Source organism: Anopheles coustani, chromosome 2, assembly GCF_943734705.1.
Source record: "Anopheles coustani chromosome 2, idAnoCousDA_361_x.2, whole genome shotgun sequence".
Classification (NCBI taxonomy): domain Eukaryota; kingdom Metazoa; phylum Arthropoda; class Insecta; order Diptera; family Culicidae; genus Anopheles; species Anopheles coustani.
The window spans coordinates 23357954-23381584 of record NC_071289.1 but is presented as its reverse complement, the minus strand read 5'-3'; the positions used below and the strand labels follow the sequence as shown (position 1 = coordinate 23381584).

The 23631-nt window shown below is 47.3% G+C and overlaps 7 protein-coding genes across 7 annotated transcripts in view; 3 read left to right on the top strand and 4 right to left on the bottom strand.

The window, feature by feature from the left end:
* Positions 1 to 6335, bottom strand: part of LOC131263500 (kinesin-like protein KIF21B) — a 40991-nt gene extending 34656 nt beyond the window's left edge. The window contains exons 1-2 of the mRNA XM_058265705.1: positions 6182 to 6335; positions 4652 to 4857 (exon numbers count right to left, since the gene is read on the bottom strand). The gene's annotated coding sequence lies outside the window, so the exon portion shown is untranslated. The remainder of the gene's footprint in view (positions 1 to 4651; positions 4858 to 6181) is intronic.
* Positions 6336 to 6774: 439 nt separating this feature from the next.
* Positions 6775 to 8695, top strand: LOC131266462 (probable aminopeptidase NPEPL1). The gene has a single exon (XM_058269004.1). It carries the CDS (start codon positions 6923 to 6925, stop codon positions 8501 to 8503), a length of 1581 nt encoding a protein of 526 aa, XP_058124987.1. The 5' UTR covers positions 6775 to 6922; the 3' UTR covers positions 8504 to 8695.
* A 14-nt stretch (positions 8696 to 8709) lies between these two features.
* On the bottom strand, positions 8710 to 9745 carry LOC131266463 (ankyrin repeat domain-containing protein 49). The gene is made up of 2 exons (XM_058269005.1): positions 9475 to 9745; positions 8710 to 9404 (listed from the first exon to the last, which is right to left on the bottom strand). Exons 1-2 carry the CDS (start codon positions 9668 to 9670, stop codon positions 8893 to 8895), a joined length of 708 nt encoding a protein of 235 aa, XP_058124988.1. The 5' UTR covers positions 9671 to 9745; the 3' UTR covers positions 8710 to 8892.
* Positions 9746 to 9920: 175 nt separating this feature from the next.
* On the bottom strand, positions 9921 to 11124 carry LOC131263791 (peroxisomal membrane protein 11B). Its single transcript, XM_058266049.1, has 3 exons — positions 10858 to 11124; positions 10659 to 10780; positions 9921 to 10594 (listed from the first exon to the last, which is right to left on the bottom strand). The coding sequence occupies exons 1-3, from the start codon at positions 10911 to 10913 to the stop codon at positions 10101 to 10103; spliced, it is 672 nt and encodes a 223-aa protein (XP_058122032.1). The 5' UTR covers positions 10914 to 11124; the 3' UTR covers positions 9921 to 10100.
* A 627-nt stretch (positions 11125 to 11751) lies between these two features.
* On the bottom strand, positions 11752 to 13839 carry LOC131263088 (uncharacterized protein C19orf47). The gene is made up of 3 exons (XM_058265236.1): positions 13661 to 13839; positions 13247 to 13573; positions 11752 to 13181 (listed from the first exon to the last, which is right to left on the bottom strand). Exons 1-3 carry the CDS (start codon positions 13677 to 13679, stop codon positions 12157 to 12159), a joined length of 1371 nt encoding a protein of 456 aa, XP_058121219.1. The 5' UTR covers positions 13680 to 13839; the 3' UTR covers positions 11752 to 12156.
* Positions 13840 to 14263: 424 nt separating this feature from the next.
* LOC131266728 (DNA-directed RNA polymerase II subunit RPB1) lies at positions 14264 to 21027 on the top strand. The gene is made up of 3 exons (XM_058269343.1): positions 14264 to 16861; positions 17003 to 20354; positions 20422 to 21027. The coding sequence occupies exons 1-2, from the start codon at positions 14543 to 14545 to the stop codon at positions 20318 to 20320; spliced, it is 5637 nt and encodes a 1878-aa protein (XP_058125326.1). The 5' UTR covers positions 14264 to 14542; the 3' UTR covers positions 20321 to 20354; positions 20422 to 21027.
* A 512-nt stretch (positions 21028 to 21539) lies between these two features.
* On the top strand, positions 21540 to 23631 carry LOC131263397 (STE20-related kinase adapter protein alpha). Its single transcript, XM_058265590.1, has 3 exons — positions 21540 to 22537; positions 22609 to 22739; positions 22803 to 23631. The coding sequence occupies exons 1-3, from the start codon at positions 21660 to 21662 to the stop codon at positions 22886 to 22888; spliced, it is 1095 nt and encodes a 364-aa protein (XP_058121573.1). The 5' UTR covers positions 21540 to 21659; the 3' UTR covers positions 22889 to 23631.

Genomic DNA, 23631 nt, shown 5'->3' with positions numbered 1-23631 from the left:
CCACTCAACCATAGGTAAAGTGAAAATATGTTCAGCAAGTAAGCTTTAAGGAGAAGTAAGATGTTACTACAATATTACTATTTTTTTATACTGGCAGGATGTAGTTCAGGTGAACTAGCAGTCAATGAATGAAAGATAGACCTACGAAAACTTGGAACATCGCAATATAGAAAACATCGAAACTAATCAAAACGCTAACCTGTTAGTGCTTTTTTGAACAAATTTTCGTTCCAAAATTCCCATGAAACCGTGGAAGCCCCAACGTAATAACCAAACCTACCTCCCGCCGTGTTCAAAAAATAACTATCACATGGCGGCAGTGAGTTCGATTTCACCTTTTGGCAGGCGAATATCGTAACGATCACCAAAATATACTAATATTCCCTGTTTATATGGCACGTACGGTGCATGATTTCTGCGACAAAACGAAACGAAAAACTACTATCTATAAAATCCACCAACTTTTTTTCTAGCCTCCGGTAACAATCCCGGACGGGATAGATAACATTTTTACTGATCCACAGATATGTATAGCTTTCTTTTCTCGGCATCGAATGAATTAGTAGAACGTGTTCCTAATTGGATTCTTTTGCTTTTTGACAAATGATTTTCACATTTCTGCTTCTTGAGAGCGAAAAATAAATATAAAAACCATTGTGAAAACGCGGAATTGCACCCATGACAGCGGGATAGCTTCGCCGTTGTTGTGCGAATAAGAAAATCTTCATTGGGCTCCCTCCACTCTGCAAGTCTGCACAACTTTTTTCCTTTTTCCGTGATGGAAGTGTGTGGTTTAGAAAAAAAGGGAAAACAGAAACCCATACACCCAACGGGCTAAACCTACTTTTTTTGCACGGTGAGCTACTTTACTTATCGAGCCACCGGTGCACGCACTTCTCCTTCCACTAGAGCAGCCCCCGCAACACCGCAACCAGCCAGCGTTTCCACAGCAAACTATCGAGGCCGGGGGTGCCAAGATAAACGCGATTTACCAAGCCTCGCGAGGGAGACCGTGGCCCCTCCGGAGCAAAGAGGTGCACCACTGGTGAAAACGCAAAACTTGCCCCGATCTGCGGGTTAGGAAATTGATTTTGATTTGCCATACTTCACCCAGATCTACGCCGAATGCACGAGCGTTGAACTTGAGGTTAGAAAATTTTAATATTTGCACTATGGGTGCCATTTGACGGTTTGCGATTCTTTACATATGCCGACAAAAACAAACCCAAAACTGTCAAAAACTGATTAGTAAACTCGTAAAATCATACTATTTAAAATACAAATGTAAGTAATTTCAATATCCGACAGCAGATATTAAACGAAGAAGACTGAGGGAAAACATAAAGCTTCAATTTGTTCAACAATACAGAATGTAACAACGAACAATAAAAAGCTGGATAAACCGCCAACAGCAAAATTGGCAAACCCGATCAAGATCAAAAACAGTAATTTTGGCATCATCATAAAACTGCTGTACACAGTTTTACTATCCTTCTGTACCGCCAGTTCATCTTGGGTTCTTTCGCACCATTTTGCACAAATAACCAATACCCAACATGACGACAGCGGAATGGAAAAAAATAAGAAAAAAAACAAATATCTTGACGTCTCCAATCGCGAAATTGCGCGGGTTGCGACGAGCTTAAACTATTCAAGATAATAAACATAGAAAAGAAAAACTAAAAGTTAAAAGACAAGATAGTCCATGCAAGGTACAACTTAACATAGCCTCAGGAAACAAGGTTTGAACTTTGCCCTCTCGACTGCCGTTCTCAAGGGACTCATTTTGGAGCGTTTTTATCCACCGGAGGAAAATAAAGAGGCGAACGTGGAAACAAAGGTGCAAAAAGTTGGGCGAAAATAGCCAATTTTATTGGGGGCATAGCTTTATAAAGATAAACTATAACGCCGGGAGGTGGAAATTATCTTCCAGCGGCGATGTATCTGCCTATTGCTGCAGCTATTATTTTCGAGGCGAGGCGCACGAAGAGCTTTTTCCACCATATTTTCCACCAATTTCGAGACTACCAAAGCTCGCAATGGTTTCATGTTAGGCCGGGGGAAGTTTCTCGAAGCATTTAAAAACCTACCGCGAGGAACTCCCCCCGGGCAGGCAAGGTGCCGTTCAAATACAGCAAATGGATGGTGGGAGTTGCGACGCCGTTTCTTTTTTAATTCGATGCATTCGGTTTAATGCCACGTCATTTTGAAATCCAATTTTTGTATCCACGATTTTGCGTGCATTGCCCCTTTTTTATAGATTGAGCTGACGATGAAGATTTTGGCAGCGAAGCAAAACAAAAAAGGTAGAAAAAACAAAACAATCGAAACTATCCGGCCCCGAAACGAATATTATGCAGAGAATATGGCAGCCAACTAACAAACTATAAATTCGATCAAATACTTCTGACGGGAAACAAACATATGATAACTCTGTAATGTATAAATTCCATGTGCTAGAAGAAAACATAAAAGGTATACTTGATAGAAATAGAAATAGTTTTTTAAATAGCTTCGAAAACATCATTACGAAAAGTGAGAAATCAGCTGACAAATTAGTGCATATCAAATTGAGAGCACCAAATTAAACATAAGGTAAAAAAATCCTTTTAGAAACTTTTCGATATAATATTGTGTTTCCTATTGCTCGGTCGCCATTGCAGCCTCTTGAAACATGTATGGAACACCATGTAATTCAAAACACCTGTATATTCCAACAACCCGTACACACACCGGTACTCATCAAAATCCGGATATTCGGCAAATCTTCATAGAAATTCAAAGCCAACCCCGATCACAAAGCAGAGTGCGAGAAATTAACAAAAGGAAAAGGGGGAAAAAACAGCCAACCGATAAAAGCCTTAATCAATAGAGCTCTCGTAAGCTGTTCGATATCTTGGGTTTAGTCTCGCGTATCCGCGAAAAACCGGTTTGCCATTTGTGCTCGTTGTGTTGGCTGGCATCTTTCGTCTTTTTTTTTTTTTTTGTTGCTTCCTTCGGCTGTTCCTCTCCTCAATCATATAAATATCTTCGTGATTCGATTTTTTTAACAAGGTATCACGCAATATCACGTACTACCGATGGTGGATGGCGAGTTCTTCCGTTTGGAGGAAGACGATGGTCGGTCGTAACAATCTGTTGACTGAACCTTCAACAGTTTAGTCGAGTTTTGGGCCGGTGACGATCGTGGTGAAATCCATAAAAGGCATTTGTTTTCATTTGATTTTACTCAATTGCATAATTTTGCTTGGAGGGTACAAAGGTTATCTTAATTTTAATCTTGATTATATTATTTTGAATAACTCCACTGACGGTTCAGGCGTCATAGGAAATCATTGCCAAAGATTATCTTCTGCCAAGATATCCCTCTTCCGATTGCCACCAAATTTATAAGTTCAAATAGGGTCAGGGTCGCCTCTAGGACACAAGTATTTCCTGTGCCTGCGCAATAACTAGTGAACAGCAGTCTTTATAATTCGTATGTCTTTTTGCAATTCAACGATGCCTAGCTTTAAACTTGTAGAACAATTTTCTAATATCACTCACCCCCGTGCCAAGAGTTAAATTGCAGAAATTTCAAATGGAAACCGAAGGGATGGTAGTGGTAGTTGGTTATAGGGACTATACAGACTTCAAACTTGGAAGTGCCTTTCACGTACGAACGATGCTCTTTCGGAGATCACCATGGAATCTCTGTCCCTCACGTCATTTTGTTCATTCCACCCTCGGCCGAGTCCGTCCACTTTTGCTTACGGCATCAGTGATTCTTCTGAATGAAACGAGCGCTTATGTAATTCCAACAGGGCGAAAGAAAAACCCTCCCCTACAAACAAGCAAGCCCAGTCAGTCAGGGTCACAGGATGGATGGTCTGGATCGGTGAACTTCGAAGTATTACTCGCGCCCCTTCCATCAGGTTGCACCACCACCATCCGATTCACGGTATTACGCGGCAAATACGAGATTATTCCGGCCTCCGGAAGGCCCACGCAGGTATCGGAACAAAGCGCATTTCGTACGCCATTTCGAACGCCAGCGCCCGTTCACAGTTGCGGACCAAAAGGGAGGTTATCTTGAATCGGACAGATGAAAACTGGATTCCCTGGTGTGGGGAGACGAAATAACCAGTCGTTGGTTCTGTAGATGCCTCTATCTGTACACGGCATGTATTTCTGGACACCATACTCGTGAGCGCCAAACACATTCGACTGAAATATTTTAAATTTATCCAGCTATTAATGTGCATGTAATTCAAATCTCTACCATGGCAAAAGTGCCTATACATTGCAAAACGTTGAATATAGCATAATTTAGAAACTATATGACACGTTTATTTCGATCTGCACTGTAAATGATGCCGTACTTCATCATGGGGTTACAACTTCCCAGCTATCGTGTAGGGTGACGTTTTTCTTGTGCCCTAGCGTGTCTGCGTCCCCTAAGCAACGCTCTTAACTAGAGCCCGTGCATAAATGTTGGCCCCTTTTCGATACTGAAACGCGAATATGCGGGGGTAGTTCCATTCAGCTGGCCAGAGAAACCGGTGCGGCAGACAACGTCGACATCGTGGCGTTCCCTCGCCATCCAGTTTGTTGCGCGTCCCACGAATTCGTCCCACACGTGGCAAGCAAAAAACCAACCCCGCTGGCTTACCTGCGCTGCTGCTACTGCTGGTCTCCCTGTTGGTCTGCGCACTTCCGGTTCGGTCAACGGTTTCCGGTCGTTCCACCGCGACAGAATCGATCACGATCCGCTTCTTTCGGCAATACGCGGAAAAGGTTTGCTTCCGCCTGCGTCACTTTCAAACACTTTACAATATACACAACTTATTTCTTTACTTCACAAACGACGATTTCGTACTAATTGAAACAAACGAAAACTTCAACATTAAATCATCTTTTTTTTCAGAAACCCTTTTCGGTAGGGCTTTGAGAAACATGTATCCAGCCTACTACTGGGATGTACGAATTCACTGTCCTCTTGCGTTGCTACGGTACGACACCTTTTTCGCATCACTTTTACATGATTGATTTTATAATTTACACTTGTACCAATTTACCCTTTCCAGTTTGATTCCAGTTAGAACAACGCCGGTCAGTTGGTAAATTTAAAATCCCAGTTCCCACATCACCTCTGAAAGGTTGTAACACCCGCTCATGAAGTGCAACAAAGAATAGAAAACATTTTTACAACACACCTAATTACGGAAGAAGGAAACTTTCAGCGCTTTTGGCGAGTTGCAGTCACCATTAAAACACGGGAAATGCATCGAGCCATCGATCAAAAACCTGTTCCATCTTGCGTTCTCGATGCAGCAGCACTGGCAAAAAAAAAACAAGGAGTCCCGTTGGTAAACAAGTTGTTTGCTTTAACAAAACAACACACATGCATAAATACAGAAACAAAATACGACAGGAGTGGGTACGGTAAATAAAGAACAGATGATTTTTTTTGTCCCTTTAAAATTTTGAGAACACTCGTGGAAAACCTTTGATTTTTTGCGAAAAAGGAAATATAAACCGCAGCAGCCGTATCTTTTGAAACTCTTCCTTGCTTATCGTGAATATGTTCAGACGCTCCTGAGATCGTGCTCGTAGGGGCTGTATATATTTCAAACATTCGTTGTTACCGGTGCGATAAGACCAAGCTAAAATTTTGCTTGAAAATGAAAGACCAACTGTTCAAGGAAAAGGGTATTTGAGAATAAGTTAGGAAACCCCTCTTTTGTGATTTATGCATGTGTCTGACGTTTATTGAGCACCCGGGCCAACTGGACCAGTCGCCTTCATCACTGTTATTGATTTTTATTCGTTGGAAAATTTTCCCATACACCATTTTTTGGCAGCTTTCCTTTGCCGTGTTTTGGGGGAAAACACACGTCCTTAGGCACTTATTTTTGATAACTATTTTCTTGTACATACTTTTTCACAAACACAAACACATTATATCCTTATCTCAAGAGTGCCCCTTTTACCAAATCGGTAGAACCGAATAAGCTAACGGCGGAAACCATTTGTTTTCTGCGCTAGTGGTTTTCGCTTTTGTGCCCTTCGCATGCTGCGGTAGATGCTTTCCACCACAAAGTTGCCGATTGGTGTCGGAGCCGGAGGGGTAAACGAAATTGAAGGCGTCGAAAGCGAGAAAAACTAAGCCGCTCGTTGATTTTGCGAAAACACGACTTACAAACGCATGAAGACTTTGCAACTTCACGTGCAGTGGATAGCAGTATCGAGAAAATGGCCCACCAGCAAGGCGAACGAAAAACACATCATGAAGCAAAAAACAAAGCTGAACTTCCAATTTCCACTAACTTTCCGGTACGAACACGATACGCGATTCGACCACTTTGCTATCCTACGCCGTACTGATGGGAACGTTGTGCTTTGTACGCGGTAGCAACCGAACGGTTGTTTTCGAAAGCCAGTGGCCCTCGAATTGCGGTAGAGTGAGCGGGTAGGGAAGAGCAAGAGATAGAGAAACAACAGCAGCATTTGACAGCAAATGGTTAGATTGACAATCATTCAAATCAAAGTTGCAAACAAATCAGTTGCCAAACGTCAGATATTTTTGAACAATAAAATAACAGAATAAGCAAATTCGTTCTACAAATCTTCGACAAATATCCCTAGTTCATCCGAAGCTGAGCTATTGAGACTTACTAAAATTGGTTCGGCTTTTTAACAATTTTCTCGTAACGGCATTCTGTAGTGTAGCAGATTGTCATTGCGGTGAAAACTGAAGCACCCTATCATCCATCTCCTTGGTTGTAAGTTTCTGCTATTCAGATTGGCAAATCATTCTTCAAGTACTCACTAGATAAAGTATCTTCAAGGCAGCACTTGAATCAGTTTCATCAGTCGATCCAATATCTATTAGTTGCTAGGAGGCTGCTCTTAACCTGGCTGGACGCTAGTTACGAGCAAGATGAGCCGCCTGAAGTTTCATCGGACGCTTCAGCCGACGGATCCGCACGCCCTACCGGTCCTCATCATTGGCCAGCTTCGTCATCTGACGGAACTGCCGTTCGACCGGATTAGCCCAAAACTGGAACCGCGTGTCGACCGGGAAACGTACATGAAAGCAGTGTCCTGCCTTCATCCCGCGCCGACCGATACGTGCTCGTTGTATCTCGACCAGGCCCGGGTCGCTGCGCTTCCGTTGAAAGCATCACGCCACAACACTGCATCACGGGCTCACGCGATCACGAAACTTATTCAAACGAATACGACGAATGTGAGCGAATCCATCGTGATTGTGTGCGAAAAGCAGGACTTGCTTGCATCGGCTAGTGCGGTCGCCCGGGCTTTTCCGTTGTACAGTCGGAAAACATCCAAGGCGGCGACTGCTGATCCACCGCCATTGGTGCACATCGAGTTCGTGCTGGTAAACGGTCAGTCGGAAACCCCCGAGGAAATCACCGAAGAGGATGTCCTTGTGATGGCGAACGTGACCGTCGGCATCCGACTGACTGCACGAATCGTTGATGCACCGTGCAATGAGATGAACGTGTCTGGCTTCCTGGCGGAGGTGGAAGCGATCGCACTGGAGCTCGGACTGAAGTCGAAAATAATCCGTGGCAAGGAACTGCACGAACAAGGATTCGGTGGTATCTACGGTGTCGGAAAGGCGGCTGCTGATCCACCAGCTCTCGCAGTACTATCATATGAACCGAAAGGTGCTACCGAAACGGTTGCCTGGGTCGGAAAGGGTATCGTGTTCGATACCGGCGGTTTGAGCATCAAGGGCAAGACCGCAATGCCGGGTATGAAGCGTGATTGTGGTGGTGCCGCTGCAATTCTAGGTGGATTTTATGCTGCCGTCAAGAGTGGATTCCAGCAGAACCTGCATGCCGTCTTCTGCCTCGCGGAAAACTCGGTTGGACCGGAGGCAACCCGCCCGGACGACATCCACCGCCTTTACTCGGGCTGCACCGTGGAGATCAACAACACCGACGCCGAGGGCCGCCTTGTGCTGGCTGATGGGGTCGTTTACGCCGATCGGGATTTAAAGGCGAACATCATTCTCGATATGGCCACCCTCACGGGAGCACAGGGTATCGCCACCGGAAAGTATCATGGGGCGCTCCTGACCAACAGCGATGAATGGGAGGAGAAAGCAATGGAAATTGGACGTCGCACCGGTGACATGCTCTGCCCCGTGCCGTACTGCCCGGAACTGCATTTCAGCGAGTTCAATTCGGCCGTTGCCGACATGAAAAACTCCGTCATGGATCGCGGTAACGCACAGGTCAGCTGTGCCGGTCTTTTCATCGGTGCCCATCTCGGGTTCGAGTATGGTGGATCGTGGATGCACGTCGACATGGCTGCACCAGTGCACAATGGCGAACGGGCGACCGGGTACGGTGTGGCACTGCTGGCCGGGTTGTTCGGCGAACACAGCAAAGCTTCGATCTTGCGGGACATTGCTAGCCAGCCAACTGTGCTGAGAAATAAGGCGTCCGGAAATTGCACTGAACCTCCGTTGAAAAAGGCTTGCTTAGATTGAACGCCTTAACGCATCACGTGAGGGGGTGAGTTTTCAAAAGCTGATTCTTTCGATGATTTATACTGCACATCTTAAATACAATTCATTACTTTTTCTCAATAAATACTTTACCTTCAACCGTTGGAGGTGGATTTTTCTAATAAATCAACTAAATTATGAAACGAATAATTGTTGTGCGTTTCTATTTTTCTATGCATCTGAAGCGACTAATACAATAAATTATTAAGAAGGTAGGATTTTGTGTTTTATTGGATCTTTATAATATCACATAAATTACGATTTAATGAACTTGAACCAAGATAATGGATGAAGGCATCGAACAATGAAGTGACTAGACACCTCAACTCGAAGTATTCAAAAATCCACAGTACTTCCTGTTATCTCATCTCCTAATCAATCATTCCCGTCTCCACTTTGAAAGCAGAGTAAGCCATTTCAAATAGTGTGTACGATTCTCCACTACGTTTCGCTATCTTTTCTGCCGTTTCATCCGAATTGTTTCTACTCTCCGGATCGCACTCCTCGTTCATCAAAAGCGTGATTAGGGTTGATCGACAATTCGATACGGTCACCGTGATATGCAACGGCGTTTGATCACCGTCCGAGCGAGCGTTCACATCAGCTCCGTGCTGTAGCATCAAAGCGGCGCATCCCGCATTGTTCCATTTGCACGCAGAATGTAATGGTGTCCACCCCATCGCGGTACGTGCATTTGGATCCGCCCCATATCGAAGAAGCAGCTTAGCCATCGTAGGATTATCATTGTAGCACGCTTTGTGTAGCACCGTGTACCCATCGCTATCGATTGCGTGCACGACCGATGGCTTTCGTTTGACAATATCTTCCAGGATCTCTTGTTTGTTCTCACCAGCAGCCCACAGGGCGTACCTTTCGAGGGTGGCTAGAAACGATTAAATTACAGTAAATGATTTCATTAGTCTCTTAATTAACTTGTTTCCAAATTACACTACCTGTTGGATCGTTATCCTCTTCGATCAAATCATCCGGATCATCCCATCCGCTGACGAACATTCCGCGAGGCACTTTGCTCATTTTCTCCTGCAACGCTTCAAGCGTATCCATCTCTTCATCTTCCCCTTCGGGCGCTTCGTCGTTGGTAAGACTATTCGCTATATTATCCCAATCTTTTAACGTACGGCTAGACATTGTCTAGACACTTGTTTTTAATGCGGATTTATGTATCGAATGCGAATATGGAGTTTCCCGGCACTATCGCATATGATTTGTTTACAAATAAACCAATTGTCAAATTCAAATCGATGAAAGTTGTCGCAGCCAATGGCTGCGTACGCATAAACATTTGCTCGTATGTTCAAATGACACAAAATTATCGAACGATCGTGATTTTTTTAAAAATCTCTAATGCACATGCCTATAAATTTATCGTTTTAACATTTTATTGCGAATGCTCTTAGCCCACTTCCCGATTAATTTAAAGAAAATTTCTCAAAAATTACCCACCTACCATGCCCTATAAATATCCCAGGTTAGTGCTTCTTTTAGTTGTTCCTTGCTTCTTATTTACATAGATAATCTCTGGTCAAATAATTATTTTGCATCCCCAGAAGATGATGCGCTAAAACTTTAATCTTGGGTACAGTAACGGCAACAGACCCATGATTGAAGATACAGCACCGAGTATGCCGATGGTTTGGTTAGAAACTGCAATATAACCCAATCCGTTTAGGGGAATGAAAACATCACAAACGTTCTTCACCGTGTCCACTAGCAGCGGCTTGTTTTCCTGGTAGATGACCGAAAGTGATTGCTGCAGATTGCGGATATTTGAACGACTGTAGTACACGAAAAGTCGATAAAGTTCCTGTAGATCCCGGCATAGATTCATCAGGATCGAAATTAGCCAGAATCGATTTGAACGATTCAGCCATTTTGTGGTGTCCACACCTTTGCTGATACCGGAGCGCGACAACCAAACTACGTGATCCGCCAACAGGAATAACCCCGAGGAAAGTTTCCCAAGTACGATGAAAAGTTGCTGCGAAACATGCTTCAATTCGATGCTTGCCACTGCGCCATACAGCACCTCGAATCCTTTTCCGAACCGCAGCACTACAAATGGACAAACTTCTAAAATAACTATAAAAGGAACGACATGCTACCAATTATTACTTACACTTGCGGAATGAGCTGAGAATACCTTCGATGTGTTTTAACAGTTGAATGGATTCGTTTGTGGGTGATGTGCTATTGGCGACCTTCGCGGCCCACAAGGCCCGGCAAGAATATTGACAAAACCTTGAAATAAATCGAAAGAGAGAAGAAGCCGCTAAAAGGATTGACTCCATCCGATGTTTCCACGTCCGCTCCATTACCTTGCAATTTTGTCTTTGCCCACTGTTTGGCTGTTCAACTTTATAACGATGTCCATGTTTTTGGTTTACTGCGTCTTTGGTAGTAGGAACGGTACGCAAAACACACGCCACTCCACAGAATGGTGTGGTCAATTAAATGCACTTTGAATATAAAACCTCTAGCAAATTTAATGCTTTAAAATTTAACACTTTGCATCAACCAACTGCGCGTAGGGAATGTAGTAAAATTGTTCTTTGATAACGAAGATAACAATACCGAATGTGTAGAGTGGTGTTGATCTGACGAAATCTGACAGCACTTCGTTTTAACGTCCCACTTCACTACTCTCCTTGTCGATTACTTCCTGGCTGACAGAATCATCATGCTTTCTCGTTTTGTTGGCAACAATTGGCAACGAGATAGAACGAGAAAGCACGATGATTGTGAAAGTCGGGGTACAGTCGGACGTCGATTATCCGGGGCCGGATTAACCGGGGGGCGGATTATCCGGGTGTCTTGCAACTGACAACTGCACAACCGGGTTGAAATATTTCCATGAATTTCAGGTTTGTTCACAAAATGTTTTAGCAATAATGTGTCAAATAAAATTTGTCGGATCAAAATAGCAATAAAAACTACCATAGAAAAATAATTCAACCATTTTTTATGATTAATCCACTAACTGGAACTGGTTAAAAGTGAACTAGCCGAGACTCAAACCAGGTATTAACGAATTTTACGTATATGTTCGATTATCCGTGGAATTCGATTATCCGTGGACCTCCCGGTCCCGACACCCCCGGATAATCGACGTTCACCTGTATTTTCAAATTTTTTTATTTTTTTGTAGCAGATTTGGAAATTACTTGAAGCACATATAGGGATTTTTAGATGATATCATAACAGAAGCAGCATTATTTCTAACTGCAGCACATCACATTCCAACTGCATCAGTTGATTTTATAACGCGATCATGTTTATTATAACTTTGTCAGTTGAAGTCAGAATCGTAGCAGTTGATATTATAATCCTGGTATAGCAGCTTGAGCGAAGTACGCAACTTGCATAGGTCATCGCTGCATAAGAAGCACGAATGCGCAGGCAAAAATCGATTAGTTCGACAAGTTCCGTTTTGATTCACTATTCGATTCAAACGGATTCAACATTGAATCAACTGGTGCAATTGGAATATGATGTGCTGCAGTTAGAAATAATGTTGCTGCTGTTATGATATCATCTGAAAATCCCTGTTTTTTCCTGTTAGTACACATTTTGAATTATATTTATTTGAGAGACGATGAACTTATCCTATGTTACATTCACTTCCGATTATAGCCTAAACGATCAAAAACGCTGCCGTTGCTCTTACCAGCCACTTTACCAACTTTAGCAAGCTTAGAATCGAGGCTGAATCTTTCAACGCGTTTCGACAATGATTTCGTATCACCCTGTGAGCCTAGGCTGAGGCGGTTTTTGATCGGTTGTTTCGGCGCCTGCATCATGGCATCCGATTGCAAACTAACGCGCGATGGAGACACCCTTTTCGCAGCCCTCGGAGACGTTGTGTGCTTCATTTGAACCACTTTCTTCGTACCGTGTAAGGACGACACCCGATTGACAGCAGCTACCGTCGCCTTTCCCATTCCTCCACCGCCTAACCGTTGCTTAACGGAAACTGGCTCTTCACTGAAACGAGGTCGAACCCCTCCAGCAGCTCCATCGGATTGCCCCTGGATGCGTACCTTCCTGGGGGCTATTTCGAGTACCTCATCTTCCTCGGAAAACGAAACGCTCTTCAGGCCTCCTCCAAGGCTTACGTCGACGCTATAGCCAGACATTTTTGGATAGTAGTCTATAGCTTCCTCGTCCGATGACACTGCGACCGCTTTTGCTGGTATTTTCTTTACCAAAATAACCTTCTGTTGCGAAGGGTTATATTTGTGGTCCGCAGTAATTGATGGTAGTTTGGCTGGGGATTTTTTCAGAATTCCCGCTGACGAAACTGCCAGATCATCTTTGCCATTATCCACCTTTCGGCCACCAAGTCGGGCAAATATGGAGCACGATACTGTTTGTTCCACCTTTGGCGTTGTGGAGCTGAACTTTGCTGGTGGTTCATTGTCACTACTAAGTCGATCGAAAATGCTGGATCGTTTGACACCCACCCTCCCGGTTGGCTTCTCATCTATGGAAGGTGTTGGTTTTGCTTCCTTCTTCTCAAGAATTTGCCTGCTACGCGCTGTACTTCCGGTAGGGAGAGTGATCTTGTATTTTCCTTCATGCTCCGGTAGCACACGTCTGGGTTTTGGCTCGGTTGATACCGGACCGATTGATGAAACTGTCCCTGTTGAGGTAGGTGAATCGACAATTGAAAAGAATCTGAACAAATAAAGTTATAGGAGTACGTACGTGATGCAGTTCCCGGCTTCTCTGTCTTTTTCACATTGCTACCGGTTCCAGTGTTTGGCGTGCCGGACACCGTGGCCACAGGAACCCCAGGCTCATTCTCGGGCACAGAGAGTACCTTTTCTCTGGCACTCTGTTCGGCTACTCGTTTAGCATGGCGTAGGATCGCAATAATATCGCCCATCGTTGTTATACCCATTTCCCGGAGATACTCCTTGTTAAGATCCATCAGCATGTCCAGCTGGATCCGGTTTTCGACGAACACGTGAGCGTACGTTGCTGCAGCGGGAGACGGAATATCGGCGTTTGTAAAGAACTTTACCCATGATGCTGAGGAAGATTGAACGAGATGTTAATCATTGGAAGGCGAAGCCCATTACAAGATCAAGCCTATGGCGATTTCCATCGTCAACATACCTGCCGAAGGCGATGGCATTGTTGTAATGTAACTGCTTCCTTATTCCTTTAGCCAATTTCGGCGTGATAATCACCTTGTCCACGAGAAGATTGGAAAGCACAAATTCAGCCGATAGAAATGCACAACATTGAAATAGTTTGACCAATTTCGGTCAAAAATAGCTTGCTGCTGGAAAAGTTTGGTTGTCAAGATGGTAGCAAAACACAGAAAAATGAACAAAATGTCTGTTGCAACTGTCAAAGCTTGATTTTGCTGTCAGATTTCTCAAATTAAATAACTTTCCATTTATAACTAAGCAATTATTGTTGCTTGTGGGTCTTCGCTCCACTAAAAAATAAACAAAATTTATTGCAACATTTTTATTTGTTCAAAATTATAATAACAAGTTGAATTGCAAAGTTATTCACGTATCGTCATCCAGGACAGCACCGCATATACCGACGATTGCCGGCCCCGATATGGATTGGTTGTCACGAACACTTGCAAAATGACAGCATCTCGCGCGTTTTCTGACGTAGAATGCCGATGTGTTAGTACCGTCACGGCGTAGATTTCACTAGATCGAAACGACGCGTGTATTCCGTCACGGGAAGGCTTTATCAGAAGTAAAATTGAATTTTCACCGACTGTACCGCGCTCAAACCGATCGAAAACATTCGCAAACAGTTCCCGGAGCACTCCGGTCACGGAAAAGTGCGAAGTAGGGCCCCGGGAGACATAGTTCGAGACGATAAATATCCATTTACCTTGCACTTGGTTGCCCGTGAGGGGGAAGACAAAAAGGAAAAAGAAGCTCCTTTCTGCGAAGCTGTGCACGACCTTAGTCATCCGCGCTTGTGTATTGATTGCGTTTTCCGAATAAGAAATCCAAGGACAACACAATGAGTGGAGATTCGAAGGCACCGTTGCGTACGGTGAAGCGCGTACAGTTCGGCATCCTATCGCCGGACGAGATCCGCCGGATGTCGGTGACGGAAGGTGGCATACAGTATGCGGAAACGATGGAGGGTGGGCGGCCGAAGCTGTGTGGCCTGATGGACCCACGGCAGGGTGTTATCGAGCGAACGTCGCGTTGTCAGACGTGTGCGGGCAACATGACCGAATGCCCGGGCCATTTCGGGCACATCGATCTCGCCAAACCAGTCTTTCACATCGGTTTCATCACGAAGACGATAAAAATCCTTCGCTGCGTTTGTTTCTACTGCTCCAAGATGCTCGTCTCACCGACCAACCCCAAGATTAAGGAAATCGTCATGAAGTCGAAAGGGCAACCTCGCAAGCGCCTCGCGTACGTTTACGATCTGTGCAAAGGCAAGAAAATCTGCGAAGGTGGTGAAGATATGGACATGACGAAAGATCCGAGCGCTGCGGATGCCAGCAAAAAGCAGGGCCACGGTGGTTGCGGTCATTATCAGCCCTCTATCCGGCGCACCGGGCTTGACCTGATGGCCGAGTGGAAGGAGGTGAACGACGAAAATCAGGAGAAGAAAATCCAGGTTTCGGCCGAGCGGGTGTACGAGATCCTGAAGCACATTACCGACGAAGAGTGCTACGTGCTCGGTATGGATCCGAAGTTCGCCCGTCCCGATTGGATGATCATCACCGTACTACCGGTACCACCGTTAGCCGTGCGGCCGGCCGTCGTAATGTTCGGGGCGACCAAAAATCAGGACGATTTGACGCACAAACTTTCCGACATCATCAAGGCGAACAACGAGCTGAAGAAAAACGAAGCAACCGGCGCCGCGGCACACGTGATTGCGGAAAACATCAAAATGCTTCAGTTTCACGTGGCCACGCTAGTCGATAACGACATGCCGGGAATGCCGAAGGCAATGCAGAAAAGCGGCAAACCGCTTAAGGCGATCAAAGCGCGTCTGAAGGGAAAGGAAGGTCGTATCCGTGGTAATTTGATGGGTAAGCGTGTAGATTTTTCAGCCCGTACCGTCATCACACCGGATCCAAACTTGCGAATCGATCAGGTCGGAGTGCCGCGTTCAGTCGCGCAAAACATGACCTTCCCGGAGTTGGTGACCCCGTTCAACATCGATCGCATGCAGGAGCTAGTGCGCAGAGGAAATTCGCAGTACCCGGGCGCTAAGTACATCGTGCGAGACAACGGTGAGCGTATCGATCTGCGCTTTCACCCGAAGTCATCCGATCTGCACCTTCAGTGCGGCTACAAGGTGGAGCGCCATCTACGCGACGACGATCTGGTCATCTTCAACCGACAGCCAACGCTACACAAGATGAGTATGATGGGGCATCGTGTGAAGGTGCTACCCTGGTCGACGTTCCGAATGAACCTCAGCTGTACCTCACCCTACAACGCCGATTTCGACGGTGACGAGATGAACCTGCACGTCCCGCAATCGATGGAGACGCGTGCGGAAATCGAAAACATTCACATTACCCCGCGCCAGATTATTACGCCGCAGGCGAATAAACCTGTCATGGGTATTGTGCAGGACACGCTGACGGCGGTGCGAAAGATGACCAAGCGGGATGTGTTCATCGAAAAGGAGCAAATGATGAACCTGCTCATGTTCCTGCCGACCTGGGATGGCAAGATGCCGCAACCGTGCATCCTCAAACCGAAACCACTGTGGTCGGGTAAACAAATCTTCACCCTCATCATTCCCGGCAACGTGAACATGATCCGTACGCATTCGACGCACCCGGAGGAGGAAAACGACGGGCCGTTCAAGTGGATTTCGCCCGGCGACACCAAGGTCATGGTCGAGCACGGTGAGCTGATCATGGGCATCCTGTGCAAAAGGACCCTCGGAACGTCGGCCGGCTCGCTGCTACACATCGTGTTCCTCGAGCTGGGCCACGAAATTGCCGGACGATTCTACGGCAACATTCAGACGGTCGTCAACAACTGGCTGCTGCTGGAGGGTCATAGTATCGGTATCGGTGATACGATTGCCGATCCGCAGACCTATTCCGATATTCAGCGTGCGATCAAGAAGGCCAAGGAGGACGTGATAGGCGTGATCCAAAAGGCGCACAACATGGAGCTCGAACCAACGCCCGGTAACACGCTGCGACAGACGTTCGAGAACCAGGTGAACCGTATCTTGAACGACGCTCGTGACAAAACTGGTGGCTCCGCCAAGAAGTCGCTCACTGAGTACAACAACCTGAAGGCTATGGTCGTGTCTGGTTCGAAGGGTTCCGACATTAATATCTCACAGGTAAGGACGAAAAAGAAGGCCCAAGAAATTGTTTGTAACTAGTCGTAATTCATTTATTATTATTTGAGTTGAAAACGATGAAGAAATATGAAGTTGTCTGCAAAATAGCCACCGTTTGTTTCACCGTCTTCCCTTCCATAGGTTATTGCTTGCGTGGGTCAGCAGAACGTCGAAGGTAAGCGGATTCCATTCGGGTTCCGCAAGCGCACCCTGCCACATTTCATCAAGGATGATTACGGTCCCGAGTCGCGTGGCTTCGTGGAAAATTCGTACCTGGCCGGGCTGACGCCTACCGAGTTTTACTTCCATGCCATGGGTGGTCGTGAGGGTTTGATCGATACCGCCGTCAAGACGGCCGAAACCGGTTATATCCAGCGTCGTCTGATCAAGGCGATGGAGTCGGTAATGGTCAACTATGATGGTACGGTGCGTAACTCGGTCGGTCAGCTAATTCAGCTGCGTTACGGCGAAGACGGGCTGTGCGGTGAAGCGGTAGAGTTCCAGAATCTACCGACGATCAAGCTCTCGAACAAGGTGTTCGAGAAGCGCTACCGATTCGATCCAACCAACGAGCGCACGCTTCGGCGGATCTTCAACGAGGATGTCATCAAGGAGCTGACGGAATCGACCTCGGTCATCCAAGAGATCGAGGCGGAGTACGAGCAGCTGTTGCGCGACCGGGAAGCGCTCCGGCAGATCTTCCCGAACGGTGAGTCGAAGGTGGTACTGCCGTGCAACCTGCAGCGTATGATCTGGAATGTGCAGAAGATTTTCCACATCAACAAACGCTCACCGACGGATCTGTCGCCACTGAAGGTGATCCAAGGCGTGCGAGATCTGCTGCAGCGCTGCGTCATCGTGGCCGGCACGGATCGGCTGTCGAAGCAGGCGAACGAAAACGCAACCCTGCTGTTCCAGTGTCTCGTTCGCTCGACCCTCTGCACCAAGTACGTCGCGGAAGAGTTCCGGCTGAACAACGAGGCGTTCGAGTGGTTGATCGGTGAAATTGAGACACGCTTCCAGCAGGCCCAGGTTAACCCGGGTGAAATGGTGGGTGCCTTGGCCGCACAGTCCCTTGGAGAGCCGGCCACACAGATGACACTGAACACGTTCCACTTTGCCGGTGTGTCGTCGAAGAACGTAACACTCGGTGTGCCTCGGTTGAAGGAAATTATCAACATCTCCAAGCGACCGAAGGCCCCCTCGCTGACGGTGTTCCTTACCGGTGGTGCGGCCCGTGACGCGGAGAAGGCGAAGAATGTGCTCTGTCGGCTGGAGCACACGACGCTGCGCAAGGTCACGGCCAATACGGCAATCTACTATGATCCCGACCCGCAGCGCACAGTGATCGCGGAGGATCAGGAGTTTGTGAACGTGTACTACGAGATGCCCGACTTCGATCCGACCCGCATCTCGCCGTGGCTGCTGCGTATCGAGCTGGACCGCAAGCGCATGACGGACAAGAAGCTCACGATGGAGCAGATCGCGGAGAAGATCAACGCCGGGTTCGGCGACGATCTGAACTGCATCTTCAACGACGACAACGCGGACAAACTGGTGCTGCGCATCCGTATCATGAACGAGGACAACAAGTTCCAGGAGAACGAGGAGGAAAACATGGACAAGATGGAGGACGACATGTTCCTGCGGTGCATCGAGGCGAACATGCTGTCGGACATGTCGCTGCAGGGCATCGAGGCGATCGGCAAGGTGTACATGCATCTGCCGCAGACGGACGCGAAGAAGCGGATCGTCATCACCCCGGAGGGTGAGTTCAAGCCGATCGGGGAGTGGCTGCTCGAGACGGACGGTACGTCCATGATGAAGGTGCTGAGCGAGCGGGACGTCGACCCGGTACGCACTTACAGTAACGACATCTGCGAGATCTTCTCCGTGCTCGGTATCGAGGCGGTGCGTAAGTCGGTCGAGAAGGAAATGAACAACGTGCTGCAGTTCTACGGTCTGTACGTGAACTACCGCCATCTGGCGTTGCTTTGTGACGTGATGACGGCCAAGGGTCATCTGATGGCCATCACCCGACACGGTATTAACCGACAGGATACGGGCGCGCTGATGAGATGTTCGTTCGAGGAAACGGTGGACGTGCTGAACGACGCGGCAGCGCATGCCGAGGTCGATCCGATGCGTGGTGTGTCGGAGAACATCATCCTCGGTCAGCTGCCACGCATGGGAACCGGTTGCTTCGATCTACTGCTGGACGCCGAAAAGTGTAAGCTTGGTATGGAGATTCCGCACACTTCAATTCTGGGCGGAACGGGAATGTTCTTTGGATCAGCGGCCACACCAAGCATGACGCCGTGGCAGCAGTCGGCCACACCCGGTTACGGTGGTTGGTCTCCGTCGGGACCAGCAAGTGGTATGACGCCGGGAGGTCCAAGCTTCTCTCCCTCGGCACAATCGGACGCATCGGGAATGTCACCTTCATCTTGGTCACCGATCCGCGGATCACCGAGTTCTCCGGGACCGTCGATGTCGCCGTACCCACCATCGTCACCCTCGATGTCGCCATCGTATTCACCGAGCAGTCCAAACTATGCCCCGAACTCTCCCGGCGGTGCGTCACCGTCCTACTCTCCGACGAGTCCTTGCTACTCACCGCCAAGTCCACAATATTCCCCCGGCAGTTCGAACTACTCGCCAAGCAGCCCTAACATTCACTCGGCCACCCAGAACTACTCTCCCACCAGCCCCTCGTACTCGCCCATGTCTCCGATGCATCCGACGAGCGCCTCCGCCTACGGTAGCCCAGCCTACTCCCCCACCAGCCCCTCGTATTCACCCACCTCACCGTCCTACTCTCCGTCGTCACCCGTTTTCTCACCCACCAGCCCCTCCTACTCACCCTCCAGCCCGTCCTACTCACCCACCAGCCCCTCGTACTCACCTACCTCGCCGTCCTACTCGCCAACATCGCCAAACTTTACGCCCGTCACGCCGTCCTACTCTCCCTCCAGTCCGAACTATTCCCCGACCTCACCGCACTACTCTCCAGCCTCACCGAGCTATTCCCCCTCTTCGCCCAAATATTCACCGACCTCGCCGAGCTATTCGCCCACCTCCCCGTCGTACATTGGGAGCCCGCACTACACCCCGGCCAGCCCGCAGTACGCACAAACCAGCCCGAACTATTCGCCAACGTCACCCAGCTACTCGCCCTCGTCGCCGCAGCACTCACCCGGCAGCAGCAGCAACCACTACAGCCTGGGCTCATCCTCGTACTCGCAGACACCCGCTCCCTACTCGCCCAACATGTCCTCGTACTCACCGAGCAGCCCGAAGTACTCCCCGACCAGTCCCGTCTACACGTCCAGCTCGCCTACCTACTCGCCATCGTCACCGGCGTACTCGCCCACACCGCAAGGCTACAGTCCGTCGAGTCCGGCAAGTCCAACCTACTCACCGACCAGCCCTTCGTACGACGATAGCAACGAGGATTAAACTGAGGTGGGGTCAGGACGACACGATTGTTGAGGTAGGTTCAACATGTCGACTTATATTGATCTCTTTACTAACTCCATTTCACTCTTCTTCCTATTTAGGCTGAACCGCGGAAAACACGAACACGCAACACAATGGAAAACAGATGGTTCTCCGCTCCGTTCATCGCGTTGGCAGCATAATAATGGTGATAGATCACTGAATCTGGGAACACTCCCCCTGAGTGGTGGGAAAATGGCTTTACAAAGTCAAATAGAGTCCAAGGACGCGATTTATCATATCTTATTCGTAGGGACTTTAGTGTTTTTCCTTTTTAGACACGATCATATATACATTATTTCTTATTTTCTATCTCTTAAGTTCCCTTCTTCATGTCTTCAGCTGACAGTGCGAAGAGTTTTCAAGTGCATTTTGTTTCCCCAACGACGAGCGCCGAAACTTGGTTGCATTGTGTGTAATTTTACTCCTACCCATTGGCAACCGGAAAGTTAGCAATAGCAATAGCGCCCCTCATACGGGTTGATTAAGATGGGTGGGGAGTTTTTAATCCGCAAAAACAATCGACGAAATGATCGGTAAGACATCCAATAGTTTCGTTTTTAGTTAACTTGCTCTACTGATCAGTGGCGCACCGTGTCCCATCTAGGAGGATATCTCCGGTCAATAAAGTTGTAAATGTTATTTATAAGACAAACCATTGCTGTAGTGGGTACGGTAAAGAATTCGCTACAATTTCATTCAAATAAATACAATTTATAGAGAAAAATGGCTGTGTTGAATTTATTTGTTGTGCGTATTTACGTATGTATTTCACAAGTCGGAACAATGTGTTCCAAAAATGTAGCCAACAACCATATGGATTCAACTGGAGCCATCTAGATTCAACCGGATCCAACTGGATTCAACTGGATTCAACCGGATACATCCTCATTCAACCGGACTCATCCGGATTTAACAGGATTCAACCGGATCTATCTGGATTCAACCAGAGCATTCCGGTTTCGACGGACCAAAACGGATTCACCGGAGCATCCGGAGTCGAATCCAGCATTCTTTTGGAGTCGGATGTGGTTTAGGAAGATGGAGTCGGAGTGGATTCCGAATCCATTCCGAAGTTCTCATCACTAGTAGGCAGGGCTGCTTCTTGTGGTTTGACGGCTGACAATAGTTATTCAAAACAAACAGCACAATAGTAAACAAACATTACGAGTCACGGCACGGTCGTAGCAGATCCCAATTGTTTCGCACGTATCTAGTCAATTATTTGTTGTTGCTCAATCCCAAATCCAGATCCTCCGCGCGCTAATCAATGCAACGTGTGTGAGAAAAGTCATGAAATATGACCGAACCGCAGAAGATACCGTTCGACAATAATATCAACAACTACACATTGAAGGTGGAGCTGGGGAAATGCTTTGGCAATTGCGGAACCGTTTACCTGGCCCAGCATCGGCCCACCCGGAAGCACGTGGCCGTTAAGAAGTTCCTGGTGGAAGACCTCAAAAATGACATCAGCTACGTGATGGACGAGGCGAAACACTTGCGCGAGTTCGACCACCCGAACATCCTCAGCTACCACACCGCGTTCGTGCACAATCTCGACCTCTACTTTGTGCTGCCGCTGATGTGCTTCGGTTCCAGCCGGGACAATATGCTGAGCTACTTCGACACGGGCTACCCGGAGCCGATCCTCGTGTGCATCCTACGGGACGTGCTGCAGGGCCTGGCGTACCTGCACTGGAAGGGCTACATCCACCGGTCGATCCGGGCCAGCCACATCTTCCTCGACGAATCTCGTGCCGTGCTCGGCGGGTTCCGGGTGTGCACCAGCTTTCTCGGCGAGGGTAAGCGGGTCCGGAATTTGCACGAACTGCCCGCTCACTCCACCAAATCGCTCAACTGGCTCGCGCCCGAGGTGCTGGCACAGAATCTGCTCGGCTACACGGAAAAGTCGGATGTGTACAGCCTGGCCATCACGGTGTGCGAGCTGGCGAACGGGCTGGAACCGTTCTGTGCCTACACCACCACGCTGATGCTGACGGAGAAGATGCGTGGCAGTTTGCCGACGCTGCTCGATAGCAGCACCATCCCGAGCGACGACGTACTGGCGCAGACGATGGACGCGAAATCGAACGAAATCGTTTCACGCCAGATGGTCTACACATCGCGACAGTTTTCCGATGCGCTTCACAGATTTACCGAGCAGTGTTTGGAAAGGTTAGATCACCATTATCCGATTTCAAGCCAACACAGAACATCATCTTATTGGTGTGGGGTTTTCTTTACAGAGATCCCAAATGTCGCCCAAGTTCGTCCGATTTGCTATCGCATCCAGTGTTTAAGCAGGTCACCCATACCAACATTAAGGAACAGTTTGCCTATTACAGCATACAGTCGACCGACTTTGACTCCATCCAAGGTACATCGAAATTCCACAACTCAAATCGAATCATTTCTTTTAATACAATTTTACTTTTTGCAGATCACGACGTCGACATTAGTAACACCTTTTCGCAGCTCCAGATGGGCACGGGCGGTGGTTTTGAGTGGGATTTTGACGATTCATAACACAAAAGATGCGACCACGGGATAACTTCGATACGATTTGTTGAAACGAAAGTGAAACAAACACATGAAGACGGATAAATCCTTGCGCTTTAAGTTGTTACCCAATGGTTATAGATGGAATACAATTCTTTTTAAATTCTGGCGAAATATGTCCTATTCGTTAGCACACTGGTGATTGCGTAACACTGGCAGGACTAAAATTGGTCGATCGTACTGTCGAATGCGTCGATTAAACTCGAATTACAAACAAACGGTCAGGCGCATAAAAAGTCTCATAGTTTCGGGTAGTTTATTTTATACCGGGTTATACATTTTATGAACTCTAATTGAGGTTAAAGTATGATCGACTCAAGATCCGTGGGACGTTAGAGTTAACGCTGGTGTTTATTGGTTTCCTTAAGGCAAGGATGAAATTTCTGAAAGGTTTCATAAATTATGGCGTGTAAAAAAAGATAGGAACAATTGGAATTGATACTACCGGAATGATGGGGTACCGCAAAGGCTTAAAGAAAATTAGCAGCTTTGTATCGATGTTTATTTTTTGAATGTTTGCATGAAAGAAAAGGCGAACCAAAACCCGGTGGAATATGGGGCGCGAGAAGCTCGTAGAGGTTGTTAAATTACACAATTGACTCGTCGATCCTAAACTGCAATTTAGAAACAGAGCAAAACAACAACAATCATAAAAATAAAATTGTTACATTAAAAGAAAACGAACACACACACTCACACACACTTGTCGT